Source organism: Festucalex cinctus, chromosome 11 (assembly GCF_051991245.1).
Source record: "Festucalex cinctus isolate MCC-2025b chromosome 11, RoL_Fcin_1.0, whole genome shotgun sequence".
In the NCBI taxonomy this organism is placed as follows: domain Eukaryota; kingdom Metazoa; phylum Chordata; class Actinopteri; order Syngnathiformes; family Syngnathidae; genus Festucalex; species Festucalex cinctus.
The window spans coordinates 28,202,855-28,221,813 of record NC_135421.1 but is presented as its reverse complement, the minus strand read 5'-3'; the positions used below and the strand labels follow the sequence as shown (position 1 = coordinate 28,221,813).

The window sequence follows — 18,959 nt, the reverse complement described above, 5'->3', positions numbered from 1 at the left end:
TTATAAGTCGCAGTTTTTTTCATAGTTTGGGTGCGACTTATACTCTGGTGCGACTTATGTGTGAAATTAACACATTATATCATTCCACGTTATTTTCACACTAAACCGCAAGAGGGCGCTCTAGGTAGGCCTGTGTTGATAAGTTCAACATTGCCGGTAGAAGAGGAAGCGGCGCATTGTCTACCTCCCGAGTTGGGGGAGCTGTTTAAAAGTGACACCGAGGATGAAGATTTCATTGGATTTAGTGATTTGGAGCGGTAAACTTGTTAGCATGTTCTTTATGCTAGAGTTATATGAATAACTTGTAGTGATGGGAACATAATTCACCCACGGAACGTTCCGGGTGGGAAGGTTTTGTTATGTGGAAAAGGGGAGTTAGCCTGTTAGCTTCTAGCTGAGTGGGGATTTGCTGTTAAGACCTCAGAAGCTGATGTCAATAAAACGCCAGCCTTTGGCTCCGCCTCCGACTCCCGTCACTGCTCACGACAAACTCTTAATATGTGACGTCGTTACTGACATTAGCAGGCATGTCAGTCATGTGACGTTAGTATACCGTACACTTATTCAGCCTGTTGTTCTCTCTTTTATTTTTTATTTTAAATTGCCTTTCAAGATGACATGTATGTTTTTGGTGTTGGATTTTTCCTTCTTAATTATGCATTTTTTGGCTGGTTCGATTTATAATCCGGAGCAACGTATAATCCGAAAAATACGGTAGATATACAGTCCATCTTGGCAGCATAAAACGGCTGGAATTGGACAACGTTATATCGGAATCAGGTCTCTTTGAAATGTGGTTTGAAAAGCCAATATGTATCGGATATCTGCCAACGAGGCTGCAGCGTAAACGCACAGATTGCCCTCGCCCACGCCAATTTAACCGTGTATAACATTTAATGTTGGTATCCTTTGCGTGTCATTTTTTTTTTTTTACTTTTGTGTTGTCATTGCACGGTACATTTGACAATTTATGTGCAATTTGGGTGTTGGTGCATGTGCGCACTCGGACCTTTAATGTCAAGCTAGCCTGATTTAGGGTACGCTTACACAACGACCTTCTAACAAAAATTGTTTTTGAAAGGTTTTGCGTACATTTGACAAAAACAATCATTCACATAGATCTTCAATGATGGCTGGATAACTGCATGCCAGGCCAAGAACTGCCGATATCGCGTCAAGATGCACGACCACAAGAAATTTGTCTCTTTCAGTGTTATTATGTGGGGGGACTATTATTTTAAAATACCCTTTATTTGCGCATATCGTCATTGCCATGTGAAAGACGTCCATTTTTTTATATTATTGGGATGAAACTGAATGCAGAAGTCCCAAAAACCTAAAAAAAAAAAAAAAAAATGGGGGGGAGACATAAGTGTTTTTCACATAGCAGCGACGATGTCGGTTTGGAATTTGTTCGTTGGAGGCAGTGGTGGAAACGTCGAAACAACAGTCGTGTGGTTCACCATTATTTTTGGTTGTTCCATTCTCGCACATGGTTGTTATGTAACACTTAACATGTCCTCCTACTTTTAGGTGAGCGCTTTCAGTCTCTACAGAAAACGTCTTGTTCGCAAAAATCTTCCATCTGAGACCAGTTTTCAAATCTTTGCAGTTTCATGCCCCAGAATGCAGTTGTCCTGAAAAAGGTTATGATCTATTTTTAGCCCAAATGGTGTCCGAGTTGGGCATCTTCATTTTCAGAGCATGAGGACCATCATCACCAGAAAAGCAGTGACGGCATTTACATGTAAACAACTACACTGGTTTGATTTTACTTGTATCCATATTTCTTTTGATAAATATTTTTTGCCAAGGAGGTTGCGCTCGAGTTACACTCGAGTATACACTCGAGAGACTGGGTCTCTCGGCTGGCCTGGGATCACCCTGGGATCCTTTCAGAGGAGCTGGATGGAAAGTCTGGGCTTCCTTACTGAAGCTGCTGCCTCTGCGACCCCACCTTGGATAAGCGGTATTTAATGGATGGAGGTTACGTTTTGTCAGCAGGGTTCAAGAAAGCTCTTTTCTTGTATTGCAAGAGTGGATATTTTTCAACATTTTCCTTGTGCGTAAATGTTAGGTGTTATGTTCTGAGGCTGGATCCCAAAATCGCAAGACACAAATACGATTTTAACTCTTTATTCTCATAACATCGAGAGGCGTAGAACAAACTTGACTAGAAGAAAAACAATGAGCATGCATCGAGAATCACGAGACACCAAGCCCCTTTGTGCTGTGGAGATGCACAAAGGAACCGAGGTAATAATCCGACAAACACACACTTCTCAGTTTGTCGTTAACTCATTCAGTGCCATTGACGGCTATACACGTCAAAGTAGGGCTGTACAATTAATCGAAATTCAATTAGAATTTCAATTATTACACTCAACAATTACAAAATCAGCATAATCACAAACTAAAAAGATTATTGCGTTGTTTAAATTTATACATTTGCACCTTTTTTTAATTTTAAAATAACTAATTTGATAAATTTTGTTTCATCCAAAAGGAACTTGCATAAATACTGTTTCAAATAATTTTATTTGTCTTACTATTTTTTGTGTGTTTTGTACCAAAAATAAAAAAAAATAAAAAATATTGCTCTACAGCACAGTGCATATGCTGCACTCCAACTTTCACGTTTTTGCCAACATAAATAAATATATATTATTATAAATTCTGTTTGGTCCAAAACTTAATTATAGTGTTTCTATTTTTTTTTATTCTAATATTTTTAAACGCTTAAACATTTTCTTGTTTTGTGCCAAAACATAAATAACCGTTTGAATAATCGTGATTTCAACTATTGCCAAAATAATGCTAATTATTATTTTTTTCCCATAATCGAGCAGCCCTACGTCAAAGATCCATTTTTACTGGGCTGGCAGTGAATGAGTTAATAGACAGTGAATTGTTCGGATTGGCTGTGGCTATGACATGGTAACAGGACTGACATGGAATGATCTGATTGGCTGTTGATCAGGTAAAGAGATTAAAGATTCTTGACATCACATAGCGTTTTTCCAGTTGAAACCAAATGATGGTTACATCGGTTCAAAACAGACACCTGACCTCACGGTCATGACCCAAACTTAACTCTGGGTCATAGGTGCATGGATACACTAAAATGTATCGTTCACACATTCCCAGGTTCAGCACGTTCCTCTCAGACAACATATTTCCGGAGATAAACAAGCCAACGTGGACGTGTACCAACAGGGATAATGAATTAGCGCCGTCACTAACCTTGTTGTCAATGATGACAGCTTTGGTGTCGTTACACTCTGGCTTTTATTACCTTGCTCCCGCCTACACGTGCAGGCGGAAGCAATTGTCCAGTGGTTGTTATCAGGTATATGTGGACGTTAACGCACGCGCCAGAATCGTTCATTGGGCATGTGACGTGTGGTTTACAGTCAAGACTTCTAAAGATGTGATAACAAAAACCCTCCAGGTGGTTGATGGTTTTGTTATAAAATATCATTTATAATAGAGAGAATGTGTGGCCTTAAGGGAGTTGGAAATCTCTTTTGGATCCTTCTTCAGATGAGGGAAGTTTCTAATTGGATTTGTTTGAAGAGGAGCTGGGCTGGGCAGTGCACTGTTTGGAAATGGAGTGGGGGGAGGAGGTCAGGGGCTACTCACTGGAGGAGTATGAGGATGAGGAGGAGGAGCAGGAAGCAGCTGGAGGGCCACTCATTCAGCTGAGAAGAACACACTGAAGTGTTCCAACAGAAGCACTAAGGGGGTGGGTTTTTTTTAGGTCACTTTGCCAAAACATGAGATACAATTCAGGAGGAAAGGCCATGCGAAAAGCTGGCAGGAAGTAGAGATGTGGAGGAGTCCTGTCAGTTATCGTGCACTTGTGCTTCAGCTTCAGCCATTTTCTACTGAATCACTGCGGCAGACGGGAAGCCTCCCTCAAGACCTTGATTCATTTCACATGCTCCCTTATCTTTGTATTTGAAGTGGAGAGACGTATCACATCAGGGTCTCAGGTTTATGGCGAGTGTCTCTTCACAACACTGCGTGAGAACGATTATCTGTAGTGTTAACCGTAACTAACTTCACTTTGGCCTGTGTTCTGTTGGCCTTTTTGAAACGAACCGTGGGAAACTGAAAAACAGCTGAATGCAATAAGAAGGACATAAATCCATTATTTCCACCAGAGATGCTGATTATTAAACATATTAATGTGTTATGCTAGTCAAACATGGCCTGCACTGACATAACCATCAGAGGATGGAAAAAAATGCTGTCATCATTAACTCATTCACTCGCCGCCATTTTCACATTTCGCAATCCCGTTCGCTCCCGAATGTTTTACTGGATTTTGACTGATTTTGCAAGGCCCACAGAATATTGTGTTCAATTGCTATAAAGACATGGAACCTACCAAAAGAAATATTAAAGTCTCTTCTTTCATCAGGGAAAAAAAGTATGTTTCTATCTGTTTACGTTTTGCAGCAATTAGCATTAGAAGAGAGCTAAGTTTCATCAGTTTTCACAAATCTATTCACATACAAATACAGTAGTTTCGCTACTCAAAAGACCAAGATTCCTTTTGAATAGGAGTCACGTTTATAGGACCAAATATCCAGGTTAGAAATGGGAGAATGCAGGGGTCTTATTCCGTAAAAAAAAAAAAAAAAAAAAAGAAGAAGAAGGAGCGAACATATTTGGGTTTTTGCATGTTTATTGTATTACATGACCTTTCAAAACTCAAATTATGGCATTATTGGCAATATTTGGGTGGCAGGTAAACATTCACAGTTTGAAATCTGCTTTGGTGGGAAAAAAATAATCTAGCATCCACATTCTCATTCTGGAAATGAAAAGAATAGAACTGCTGGGCATCAATACAATATCTTAGAACCATTATTAGCACCGCACGTGATTAGGCCACTAAATAACACATTGTTGGGCCTGACAGCTCACCACAGAGCACAGCAGCAAAGTGGAGACTGTTGAGCATCAAGAGCAGAACGTGAGCTTGTGAATGCGAGTTCCAAAAAAAAAACTGAGTGACAAAGAATGTACAGTATGTGGTCACCCACATGGCATCTGCCCACTTACAGCTGTGCCTGATAAGGTGCTACACACGACTTGTAGTAGCTGACTTTTCCAAAAAATAAAAAATAAATTGTCAATAGTAAGTAGATAGAGCCTTGTCAACAGGGGAAGGCCAAAAATGTCTGCCTGAGAATCCAGTGCAAGTAAAACTTCCATGCCAGGAGATTGCCATGTCGGTAGAAAACACGATTAACCAACTTGCTGTCGCTCTGGCGGGGCCCTTATCTGATCCGAAAGCCGAGACAAACATTCGACAACGTGCCGTCGCGAGCGCAACTGCTCGTCGACATAAGAAACATCTCGGCCCGCGGCGAACGGACGCACAATTTCCAACGCACACCTCAGCCTTCATCGTTATTTACAGGAAACCATCACAGAGGTGACTGACAAGCGGATTGTCTTCCCGCCTCTTCTTGTTTCATGCCACTCGAGTCGACATTGTTATTATGATGCCGCGCAAACAACGGAACAAAGGGCGTGCCGTCATGGGTGGCGCGCGACGACGCGCTTACGACGCAAACAAGGACGCACGCAACGGTGGGATAGAGCAGGCGCGGAAGAATAAACGAGAGGGGTGGAAAAAAGGGAGCTAAAACGCAGGCTGGTGCACGAATGAACATGTCCCCTCATGAAGACAGGCACGTTTCATGGTGGTGGTTGTGTGTGTGTGTGGGGGGGGCACTGCAAAGCAAAAGTTGTTTATTTGTGGAGAGCTACACAAGACGGAGAGTTCTGGAATGTTTCCTGTAATCCCGACGGCGTTCGCACTTGTGTCAGCAGAGACGTGGACGACATTCCAAGTGTAGTAAACAGCTGACTCATGATAATCACGGCGTGACCGCGCAAACGCACACTTTCAAAATTCCTACTGCCATACAGTGTGCTGGGCATCAGCTGTTGCGGCCCATTCGGAAGAAGGTTGGCCATCGGGGAGCGGCATCGCAAACTTTGAATCCTCAGACAGTTTGAAATGCCTCAGTGGCGCCCTCGGGGTGGGGGGGGGCATACATTGTTTAAATTGTTTACAGATTCTCTTTTTATGACGAAAAATACACACCAACGGCGCCACAAAGCTCTTTGAAACACTAAAATGTATGAATTATTGAATATTGAGCGTTTGCGTTTTGGCACCGCATGGAAAAAGCTAATCAACGCGTAATGGCCGTGAACACGATCCAAAAATTTTGGTTCCACAAATGTTTTCATGCTGCTTGATTGACCCAATATTGGAAAGATAGCTTTATGGTCAAGGAAAATGAATTTAATCTGTTTAAGACTACTTTTAACCTTTTCTGTTTTTAAAAACATGAACAATTTAGTGTGATAAGATTATTGTCACCAGCTCTTGGGTTGAAGAAGCTGAACATACAGAAGACAGCAATTGTTTTTCATTCTATTAAAATATTTAGCTATTTTCCAGGCTTTTATTGTAGTGTGAGTCATGCCCAATTAACTCATTTGCTCCCAATAACGTGGAAATACTTTTTTTTATGTAATTGTCCCAAAGACGTATTTATATGTTTTTGTGTGTGTGTTTTTTTCATACAGAAGGCTTTGATGCAGCCTCTCAATTGCAAAGAACGGTTGCAGAAATGGTAGTTATTACACAAACGGCCTGCAGGTGGCAGCAGAGCAAAGGAGATCAACCAGGGCCATCTCGAAAAAAAGCTCAATTACAATTTGAAATAGATTTGTGAAAACTGATGAAACTTAGCTCTCTTCTAATGCTAATTGCTGCAAAACGGAAACAGATAGAAACATACTTTTTTTTTTGTCCTGATGAAAGAGACTTTAATTTTTCTTTTGATAGGTTCCATGCTTTTAGAGCAATAGAACACAATATTCTGTGGGCCTTGCAAAATCAGTCAAAATCCAGTAAAACAGCCGGGAGCGAACGGGATTGCGAAATGTGAAAATGGCGGCGAGTGAATGAGTTAAGAGGTCTAATTCTTATCAGAGTATATTCAAGTGAGTTTTTTCCTGTTTATGCTGCCACGACACACATCCAAATTGAGAATTGAGAATTAATGAAAAAAAATAAATGGATTTGTGTCACTTGCACAACACGCAGTGTAAATCCAGACTATGAGTACCTAATTTGCAGTCTCTCTAAAGTTGACACAGTTCACCTTTCTTGCAAATATTCATTCATATCATTTTTTACAGATTTATAGGTTTGTACTTTATACAGTACACACCTTTCAAATTACAACACACACAAACACACATGCTGGAGCCTCTCACTCCATGTTTGAAAAGCTAACAAGCACGCGAGCCTCCGGGCGCCGCTCTTGATCGGGTTTACATCATACAAATAATCTCACACAAACACACATCTGGTTGCAAACTCAGCAAAAAAAAAAAAGGTCTGATGCAAGATTTAAAGTGAAGTAAGACGAATGCCGCGGATGGCTCATGTGGCTAGATCGTCTTCTTCTTTTTTTTTTCCTGTGAAAAACGTATCGCAATTGCCTAGTCGGTGTTTCGCCGGGAGCTCAACTTGGCAGTTGCTTGCTTTTGGCTCATCCAGTTGCGAGAGAAGGAAGACGGACAGCTTCAAATTTCAGGAAGGTCGGACACAATCCTGTCGGGATGTTGGTTGACCTCCAATTTAAGACAGCTTTTGCCCACAGGAAATAATGGGAATGCAGAAAAAAAAAAGAAAAAGAAAAAACTTTGCAGGGTCAACCTGTCACCTTCCTGTAATTACCTGTCCACACATTTTAACATTATTACCTGTCATGCAAATGTCAACGTTAACCCATTTATTTTGACGACGGCGCTGTTAACCCCTATAAAAGTAAAAAAGGACGAAAAACGACCTCAACCCTTGTTCTGCATTTTGTCGTCTGTGACAGCTGCATTGTGTGCGATTTTAGGCGTATTTTACGATTATGTTGCATTCTAATTTGACACTATATTCAAAACTGCTGTTGTCGGTACAGTAAAAACTACATCCATAGTAATGGCTAGGGATGGGCGAGTACCGATACCGGCCGATACCGGCCGATACCAGCCTTTTTTCAAGTACTCGAGTACTCGCGACCGATGCCGGAGACGTTGAGTGAGTCCTCCTTGCCTGTAGCTGGCGCTACCCTGCAGCAGTTTACCACCATGGCAAATCATGAGGATCACTTCCTGTTTTGACAACAATGAACCCACGAGCATCGGAGCACGCCTGCGTTTTTCCATCAAAACTTCACCGGTTTGGAAATACTTCAAAATTGTCAGCCAACTTTACAACAAACTCTGCAGAAGACGGATTATTTTTGTTTAAAAATATCTTTTAGTGATTTTTTATTTATTTATCAAAATGTACTACTGGTATCGGTATCAGTGAGTAGTGAGGGTCTAAGTATCGGTACCGGTCTGGAAAAAAAAGTGGTATCGAACATCCCTAGTAATGGCCAAATTGTCAAATTACATTCTGACAAACAAAATGGAATATTGTAGTCTCTTTTTTTGTGGACGATATGTAGGAACGGAAAATGATCTGTTGGATTGCTATGAATTGTATTATTGTTAATTTTGTGCTCTGTAAGCACTGTGGCTGTTTGAAAGATAATTTGACGATTTCATGGTATCGGTACTTGCAACGACGGACGATACCGGTGTCCGTTTTATGATCAGGAAAATTAGAAACAGAAAATTGCCAAAAAATTCATCTAAGTTTCTTTAAACTGATCTGTTATTGTTTTTGGGGCAAATTCTAGCGGTTGTCTGTACTTTGTTGTCAGCGACTACTCAAAAAAAGTTGAGTCGTGGTACTGGTATCAGTCTGAAAAAAAATGTTATCGAACATCCCTGATTTTCCCAATTTGCAGCAAGGCTTGTCTCTATCCCACCATGAATAGTCAAAGGATGACAAAACATTTTACTTTTGTTTGAATTTTCAAGTTTTGCTTCATTTATTTTCTTGAAAAAAAAAATATATTGAATCCTGACTTGAATAGAAATTGGGCCATTCAACTTTTAGTGGCTGTGCCGTACATATTAGGGGTGCGAATTGCCTCGTACCTGACGATTCGATCCGTATCACGATTCATAGGTCACGATTCGATTCGATACCAATTAATCCCGATATGACTTTCCAATCAATTGTTGCGATTTTTTTTTTACTCTAATTTAGAAAATACTATTCAGTAAACTTGTACATGTACACTGTAAGATTTGTATGAAAATTTATTATTTATTGATCCAAAACTTCTGTTTTACCAAACAGGTTGTAACCTTTTTCATGTTAAAACGGCATTGAAATAAAATATTAAGGCTTAATGTTCCATTAATATAACATTCTTCCATGCTTAAGGTATGAAAGTTAGACATTTTGTTGAATATTTTTCCATCAAAAATGGATATTAAAAAATCGATTCGGCTGCCTATTGAATCGATTCGAGAATTGCGTGATGTAATATCGCAATATATTGCCGAATCAATTTTTTTAACACCCCTAGTACATACGTAATTGGAATTACCATAACACTGAGTAATGCATTAGCAACCATTACCTTGTTTCCCCACGATTTACAATAAAAAAAAACAACAAGCTCGCTTATTGCACAATCAATATCCACCACAATGTAAGCAACACACACGTCACCTCGCGAGAATATCGCGAAGCCCCCTGAACCGTGACGCGCACACACACCGACACACGCCTACACCAACCACCCGCGCAAACAGCTTCCAATTTCTCCGTGTGATTCATTTTATTACGTAATAGCAGAAGCAGCACTTTCCCGGCCTTTACTCTCGATAAAAATCGGTCGCCTTTATCAATTGGAAAACCGCTCGTGTCCTGGTGAAAGTGCCTGAAATGGGATGGCAAGACGCAGCCAGGCGCAAATGGTAATCCTCTTGGCCGAGTGAGGGGGGGGGGTCCCCCGTAGCAGACCTCTCCTCCTCCTCCTCCCGCCGGCATTCAACCCCCCACCCGGTGGATGACGGGCCTCCCATATTCAAGAAGGCGCAAAAGCCATCTGGTGTTTGTTTGGGGGGCGTGCGTTGGTGCCAGTGAGCTTGTGACTATGTATGATGAGTGTTTGCTTCTACCAGTCATACTGTGTCATAAGCTTGTGCGAGACACCCAATAATACAGTGGAACTTGGGTGACAAATGTAAACCGCAAACTTGTTAAAAAAAAAAAAAAAAAAAAAGACGTCTGCGTGTATGACAAAGCTGAGTGATGTCATATCCCGAGGTAATGTATCATCCAGGTGCGCGTCAGTGTTGTGCCCACGCCAGACTGTGAGCATCTATAGGGTTAATCTGCGACTAAGGTCTAAATATGACATTAACCTAGTTCAATACACACACATGCACATCTGCTCACATGTCATTATTGCCGTTACTTGCAGTAAAATGTGTACCACTGGAGTATAACCGCACCTTTGGCTTGTCACTGAAGTGATTCCCCTCAATAGATTTGCTATCTTTGATTTCTACAGTTTGGGGACATGCATGTCGTCTTTGCAGGTACAAAGAGTAGCCTTGAGCAGCATAATGAGCCCTGCAAGGGTCCATCTGTGCCTGTATATTAAATCCATAAAGGAAGAAAAACATTGACCCATTTCTAAAGTGGCTTGTCAATGCAGTCGCACTGTCTTTTGTACCCTTGACACTTGACTTTAACAGCTTGGTAACCAACCTGTGCTCTTTTGAAGGCCTGGAAAGGTTTCAGTTGCCTTGGTGACCAATAATTTGCTCTTTTTTTTTTAATGCTGAAATTTATTTTAAAAGGTTTTAATGAAATGTGTATACAGTAATGTAGTTTTTGGGTAGTTTTTCTTTTATGACGTTTGTTGGACAAACGGTGTCCCTTGAGGGACACAAATAGACTGACGAACTGATGAGCCGTAATCTCCACCTGACGCTAACTGACAATTCATGCAGCAAAGCGCCGACATTCGGTAAAGACTGACCCACAGTGGATAAGCAGATAGGAATGGAGGGAAAAAAAATCCGTAAAAGGAGACTTAAATATGTCTTGGTTGACTTACCGAGCAGCGCGAAGGCGACGAGGAGCACACCGGTTGCCATCGTGCCTTGGCCGGCTCAGCCACCCCCCACGATGTCGTCGCCCCTTCTGGATGAACAAACGAGCGGCGTCTCCTCCGGACCCGGAAAAAAAAAAGAGTGGAAGGTGAATCCGAGCTGCTCGTTGACGAGACAAATCCACGCAAGGTGTTCTCACGCCCCCCCCTTCGGCGTCCAGCACAAACTAGCACCTTGTTAAAAAAAAAAATTAAAAAAAAAAAAAAAAAAAAAACGGGGACTCCTTTCTTCCGCTCACCTTATCGCCGAGGACGCGTGCCAGGCACCCGGGCGACCCAACCCACTCCCCGGCGTACGACCGCCACACATCCACGGACTGCGGAGGAGCTCCGGCTCACTCAACACTTCCAAGTCCCGCACGACTCTTTTTTTTTTTGGGGGGGGGGGGGGGGGGATACAGCGAACTACACGGGACGTGGGAGATCCACAAAATAAAATTAAGACGAATTAAGTCCGTGTAGTTGCTTCTTTTTTTTCCCCCCACACTTTTTTTTTTGTGCCGCTGATAAGAGAGCAAATCTCAGCCCGTGTGCTCCCTCCAACGGCAAATCCCGGAGACGTAATCAATCTCCCACTACCGGCCCACGTAGAAGCCAAATGGGCGGGCACTGTGGCGGAAGTAGGCACGGCTTTGTGCTGGGGCACAATGCATCTAATTAATCGAGATATATATTAGTCATTTAAACACACCTTGGCTACTTTTTATGACACCCAAAGAGTGCTTTAAAAAAAAAAAACAGTCCACCTTGTTAGTTCCCCCAGTTGAACAAAGAGCACTTTTTTTTCTTTTTTTTTTGGAAAACTTATCAGCATGTTGGCCCCTCCCCCTCTTCCGCCGTGTGGGACACCAGCAGACACCCACCCACTGTGGGAGAGGTCACGATTTGCATGCGTGAGTAGCAAATGTAGGCCAGAAGCACACAAGAAGGGGTCAAGTTTGATCACCAAGTTTGACAGTCAACAATAACAAACAGAACAAGTGAAATAATTGATGACGCAATGCCACCCGTCATAAAGAGACGGCCATCAAAGAGACCAAAATGCACTCCTAAAGCTGAAGTGCTTTGATGTGAACTCTTTTTTTCTTTTTCTTTTTTCCATTTCAGCATCTTTGAACAGGAATGGCGAATTTATACAAACTGAAGTCACCGTTTTATATTCTGTTACCAATGTTTGGAACTGGCTGGGCTTCTTTGACAAAGTCACAAATTCATCAAGCGTGAAATTCACCCACTAAAAACTCATTTGTGTCTTCAGGGAATGCGAGACAAAAAAAACGTAAGTTTGACGTTGTCGATTTACTCAGATTCTCTTGAGTTAATTGTTTTCTTGACCTGTGCATCGTGCTTAACAAATTTTCGTGGAAATCAGCTTTGTAGTTGTTGTTTTTTCTCAGATAATCCAATTTGTTGGCCTTCATGAGAGCGGTGAAAAAAATATATTTAATTAGAAAATTGTTGTTAATTTCCCTTCATATTCATCTGTAAAAAGGTAATTAAAACAACAAAGCTAGCAGTAGCCTTATGCGCAGTGCTGCAGAATGAACAGGAACAAAAAAAAAAAAAAAAAGGAACACAAATTAACATGCAGTCCACAAAAAGCCTCACGGAACTACAAGAGTACCTTCATCAGTGAGACTTTAAAACAAAAAAAACATCAACTAACATCGACATCATCATGTATCGTAAATATGTTTGAATTAAGTTGATCCACGTTTCTAATTAGGGATGTAACGATATCCAAACATCACAATACGATATTATCACGATATGAAGCTCACGATACGATAAATATCACGATATTGTGGGGCGGTCACAATAATAAAATTAAAAAAAAGGCACAATATTGTGCTTTTGTACATTACATCAATGTTATGTTATTATTACTGTTGTTTTATTATTATTATGCTATTATTATTATGTTGTGTTTTTAATGCACACACATATTGAGTTCCTCCACATGGAGATTTTAAACATAGAAGTGCCACAACATCCCCGATGAAAATTAAACTGCCCTAAAAAACTAACCACCAGATGGTGCTAGAACACGAATGGAAATCAACCTGACTTTGTTTTTTTTTGTTTTTTTTGTTTTTTACAGATGTGTTGCATTTAAATATCGCGAACATGACGACGACGATATTGTGGCAGTTTTAATATCACGATATTGCACTAATCGTCACATCCCTATTTCTAATTTGGGTATTCGAAAAAAAAAAAGGTTCAGAGAAACCCTGCCCAAGCTCATAATCATGTGCCTATTGATTTTTCACAAATCGACAGCATTATTCGGGATGATCTCAAATTAAAAACGGTGTGAGTGAAAGTATGCTGGGAAAGGGAAAATGGTTCCAAACAGATCGTTGCATCGACACTGGCAGGAGCACAGAAGAAAAAAATAATAATAAAATAGACTCCAAAAAGTAGAAAGCGAAGGCCGACAACACTCTCCCACTGTGTTGTATTAATAAATGAGCAGACCTTCACACGTGCATACAAACAAGTGACATGCCACGGATCCATCTGCTACTCAATCATTCAACAGGGAATTGCAAGTTTCAAACTGCGACATGAATATCTTTTTTTTTTTTTCTTTTTTTTTTTTTGATTGGAACCAAAAAGTCTGTTTGTTTTGCTTTGTGGACTTCGATTCAAACTTCGACGGTGGCAAATTGTTCTCAGAGGCCAATACAGCGATTTAATGAGCTCTGCCTTGTACAATGGAGCCATTCAGCTTGAACACAATCCATATTGGCGTGATTTAACGATACATTTCTCTTGTTGTAAATAGAGGGAATATAAATGATTTATTCCCAAGTCATCTGTGCCCATCATTAAAATAAAAAACGAACTTTTTTTTAAGTGTACAAGTAATGTTTTAAGTAACTTTTTAACATTCCCACAAGTCATAAAAATGTCAAATTGTCGTCGATGGACGTGAATCTACCACATCAAAGCAGACATTTTATGTATTCTTTTCACAATTCAAAACAGTGCAAGGGTCTCTATAACAAAAAAACGCAACGATGAAGAATTATGGGACACTTTACACACCCTTTAACTCATTTGCTCCCAATAACATGTAAATACGTTTTTTTTATATTTTAAATGTCCCAAAGACGTATTTATACGTTTTTGTTTGTTTGTTTGTTTTTTGTTTTTTTATGCTAGAACATACAGAAGGCTTTGATGCAGCCGCTCAACTGCAAACGGTTGCAGAAATGGTAGTTAGTACACAAACGGCCAGCAGGTGGCAGCAGAGCAAAGGAGATCAACCAGGGCCATGTAGAAAAAAAAAAGCTCAATTACTTTCAATTTGAAATAGATTTGTGAAAACTGATGAAACTTAGCTCTCTTCTAATGCTAATTGCTGCAAAATGGAAACAGATAGAAACATACTTTTTTTTCCTGATCAAGAAGAGATTTGAATTTTTCTTTTGATAGGTTCCATGCTTTTATAGCAATAGAACACAATATTCTGTGGGCCTTGCAAAATCAGTCAAAATCCAGTAAAACAGCCGGGGAGCGAACGGGATTGCGAAATGTGAAAATGGCGGCGAGTGAAAGAGTTAATTCTAGATGTAAAACGTTAACCTAATTAAAATCAATGTCACAAAGTAATAAAATGCATTTTTCAAATTGTGAAAGCTGCCATTAAAAAAAAGGCTTAATTTTGGTCAGTTAGTATGTTTTATTTCGTATTTTTATGTATTTATTTATTTATTTTCTCGATAAATTCAGTCTGTGCAGTCCACACATTTGCATGTCATCGTTTTATGAAACGTGAAAAGTTATATGGCTTTATTCGCCATATTGTACCCAATCGGCGAGTACGCGTCGATGTGTACCATGAGTACAATTCCGTGTCATCCAACTTTTCCGCTTTGCCCTTCCGTGCTGGTGTCAATGCAACTTCAGAGGAGCAATTTTCCAGAAAGGTTTGTGAACATATGATCAGTTTCACTCTAATTGGAATCATTTGAGTGGTCCAGATAGTTGCTAAAAGATCTTTCCAAGCTCTCCTTTTGGCAAAAGAAACGTCGAAAACCAACAATGTATGCAGACATTTGTTACTAGCTCGTCCAGATCCGATATTGTTGAATCCAGCTGGCTCAAGGTTCGTTACACCTGGTCTACATATTGCCGCACCTAAATTTAGCCGCACTCTCCACAGACTCTCCTCATTGCACGGCTGCGTGATGGCACTTTTTTTTTCTTTTTTTTTTGCACATGCGACCAGCCAGCTCGGAGCCAAACGTCGTTATCGCGATCAGATCACCTTTGACTGACTATAACGCCGACAAAGTAACCTCAAATATGTTTTCTCACATGGGGGAAACATATTCAGAAGAATGTTTGCGAACGGTTGCAGTAGGGGAGGTGGTTGGGGGGGATCCTATGACGTCTCCATGGAAACAGAGGAGCCTGCGCTTCATTTCATACCGACGGTCCTGTTAACTGTGCGAAACGTGCGCGGAGCATTTAATTTCTTTGAAAATATGAATATTTCAGTGGCCCACGTCGCTGTTTGTTGAGTCGATGGGCTCAATGCAGCGCAGGCGGGCAGAGGGAAGGTCGAATGGGAGGATTTGAATCATGTATGACAATTGAATCCATGCAGAAATGTCAGGTGGGCACGGCAAAGGTGATGTGAATTGTTAGTAAGAAATGTATCAACAAGTACGAGGGGGGGAAAAAAAACAAAAAAAAGTTTTTCCTCACTCAAGAAAAGAAGACGGTGAAAGTAGAGGATTCACATTGGCGACTCAAAGTGATACTTCACTTATTTCGCCCATTATAGCAATAAAAAGTTAATATTTTCTCTATAAATTAATTTGATACTTTCATTATTTTTCACGTACAAATTAGTACCTTTAAAAAACACGTTTGGCAACTTGCTGTCGGCTGAAGATGACATCACAAGGGCTCGCTCGGGTAACCAATCACAGCTCACCTGTTTTCTAGGTTTGGTCATGTGACATTCACAAGCTGAGCTGTGATTGGTTACCTGAGGTAACCTTGTGATGTCATTTTCAGCTGACAGCAAGTTGCCAAAATGTGTTTTGAAAGGTACTAATTGTACATGAAAAATAATGAAAATATCAATTTTATTATAGGCAAAATGTTATTTGACTGCCAAAAATGGCTAAATAAGTAAAGTATCGCTTTAAAATAATGAGAATGATTGATGAGTGAAAGATTAAAATTTAAATTGCATTGAAATTTTGTAAAACTTACTGCAGAAAACTTAGGTAGGCCTATTTATGTATTTGTTGACAGTTAAACAAAGTAAACATTTTTGTGTTTGTATTACGATTAGCCGAGCTTCTTCTTCTTGTTTTTGTCTTTTTTAACAAACACAGTACTGTTCACATCGGCAAATATAGTTTTGTAAATGAAGAGTTAGTAACTGTGAAGTAGTTAGTAACCAAATAAGCTAACAATTAAGCTAGCTTCTTTCTTTCTTTTCTCTTGTTTTTAATTTTTTTTAAACCACTACTTGTTCTTTTGTATTTTCCAGCAGTCTGGATGCCCTGCGGCACCATGCTGCCTCTTACAGGTCAGTCTTGGTACTACAACAGACAATAATTTGGTGGAAGAGACTCGTGGTAATTAGTAGAGATACAAATCGGCAAAAATGCTCAAAAAATCAGTATGTGTATGGCGCTTTGGACAATGTGCAGGCTTTAACGTTCCACCAAGAAGCAGGCCGATCCTCATTGTGGGATTTTAAAGTCATCTGAGTCGCCAGCACAGTGAAACAGTCCAATTACCGGTGGCGCACTTCACATCGGCACAGCAGATTACGCCCAATCGGCGCTAACCTGTGATTGCGCACAGCTGAGGCCGCCGCCGTCAAAAGATGTCATTTGGCTGTCACGCAAGGAGACGCCTGCCCGCCGTGTGGTTATTTTAAAGAGAAGTCACACAATCAAAGCTTCAACTTGCTGCGCACAACAAAAGTGACTTGGGCCGGACCGCGTCTCGCAATGCATTAGCGTAGCATTTTCCCATCGAATGAATTATTCATCATAAGGGCTTCCTAATGCAGAATATTAATATTGAAATGACCATCAAGCACTTCTTTTATCACTTAGTGTGCCTTTTTCTTTTCCATTTCTCACCTTTTGATAGACTTCTTCACTGTCTTCCTTTGTCATGCTGTCTCATATTTCAATCAGACTGAGTGCTTCTTTTTGCCCAACTTGCGCTTGAAGAGTCGCGATGCCTGCATGGACCTGCCTTCTACTTTTTTCTTGCATGTCTGAGTAAAGAAATATAGCAATATATTTTAAAATATAAATCCATGATAAACTCATTTGCTCCCAATAACGTGTAAATACGTTTTTTTATGTTTTAAGTGTCCCAAAGACGGATTTATACGTTTTTTTGTTTTTTTCGTTTTTATGCCAGAGCATACAGAAGGCTTTGATGCAGCCTCTCAACTGCAAAGAATGGTTGCAGAAATGGTAGTTATTATACAAACGGCCAGCAGGTGGCAGCAGAGCAAAGGAGATCAACCAGGGCCATTAGAAAAAAAAAAAAAAGCGAAATTACTTAGAATTTGAAATAGATTTGTGAAAACTGATGAAACTTAGCTCTCTTCTAATGCTAATTGCTGCAAAACGGAAACAGATAGAAACATACTTGTTTTTTCCTGATGAAAGAAGAGACTTGAATCTTTCTTTTGATATAGCAATTGAACACAATATTTTGTGGGACTTGCAAAATCAGTCAAAATCCAGTAAAAGAGCCGGGAGCGAACGGGATTGCGAAATGTGAAAATGGCTGCCAGTCAATGAGTTTTAAATATCATTAAAGAAATAAACTTTTTTTTTTTTCATAAAGTGCAATTAAGAGTTGATTTTCTTTGTTTTAAACTAGGATTTATACATCATATATGTAGAAATATTTAACACATCTACATGTAAATAAATCAAATAAAAGCTGGAATTAAGATTTTTTTTGTCTTCTATTCATCTTTGATGTGAAAGGCAAAATGTCTTCACTATAAAACAAAAACAAAGGAATTGACTTTGCCATTCCAATGTTCATACTGTAACTGTAGGTACGATAAAACTGTACTAAATCCGATCTATTCATACAATACTTCATTGTTCACGTCACCTGTAATTAAGAAAAGCATCCAAATAGGAGTCCCGCTTTCACAATTTCTTTCATCCGCCTTTGCTGTCTGTGATCGTCTTTCTCATCTTCCGTCTTCATTTCAGGTCTTGTGGGCGTCGCCCCGATGTGCGAATCAAGTCGGTTGTCATCCATTATGCATGTGCAGCCTACTGACTCACAAACATATCGCAATAATGGAGAGCAACAAACAAAAAGGTAGTTAAAGTCAGAAAAAGATGGAGCGCGTTGCGCAAACACGCGCGCACGCACACGCGCACACGTTCATGCTGGATGATGACAATGTGACTGGCAGGTACAGTCTTGTTTTTTTTTTTTTGGCTTTTGGCTCAGACCAACAAAGGAGATGCTATCCATCAAATCCAGCCTGAACTCTCACATGTTTATTTTGGAAAGGGGCACTACCTGAGGGGGAGAAAAAAAAAAAAAAAAAAAAAAAAAAAAAAAACTCACTATGGGCTTCAGCACTTCAATGCCAAAAACTGAAAATGAAAAAAATATCTATCTATGATTAGTTGTTTTTCAGTCTCATGGTCGTCCTCTTTAAAACATGCCAGCAGGATTTCATTGTGTAAGTCACAATATGCAAAATCATCTGTTCAAAATGTGAATTTCCATCTCATCGGGGCCTGATTTACAAGCCATCCAAGAATAGTTGCTACCACCATACTCTCCTTTCCTCAATCCAAT

General features: G+C 40.1%; 1 protein-coding gene across 4 annotated transcripts in view; it reads right to left on the bottom strand.

Annotated features, from left to right (window-relative positions):
• The window catches only part of igsf3 (immunoglobulin superfamily, member 3), a 118,589-nt gene extending 100,074 nt beyond the window's left edge, over positions 1–18,515 (bottom strand). The window contains exons 1-3 of one of the 4 annotated variants that reach the window (XM_077537284.1): positions 18,252–18,515; positions 17,249–17,388; positions 11,070–11,181 (exon numbers count right to left, since the gene is read on the bottom strand). In XM_077537284.1, the coding sequence (XP_077393410.1) occupies positions 11,070–11,109 (40 nt within the window). In that variant the 5' untranslated portion in view covers positions 11,110–11,181; positions 17,249–17,388; positions 18,252–18,515. Of the gene's footprint in view, positions 1–11,069; positions 11,315–11,362; positions 11,766–17,248; positions 17,389–18,251 lie in introns of those variants that run through there. The other 3 variants (XM_077537282.1, XM_077537285.1, XM_077537283.1) reach the window with 3 other exon arrangements.
• Positions 18,516–18,959: the final 444 nt, after the last annotated feature.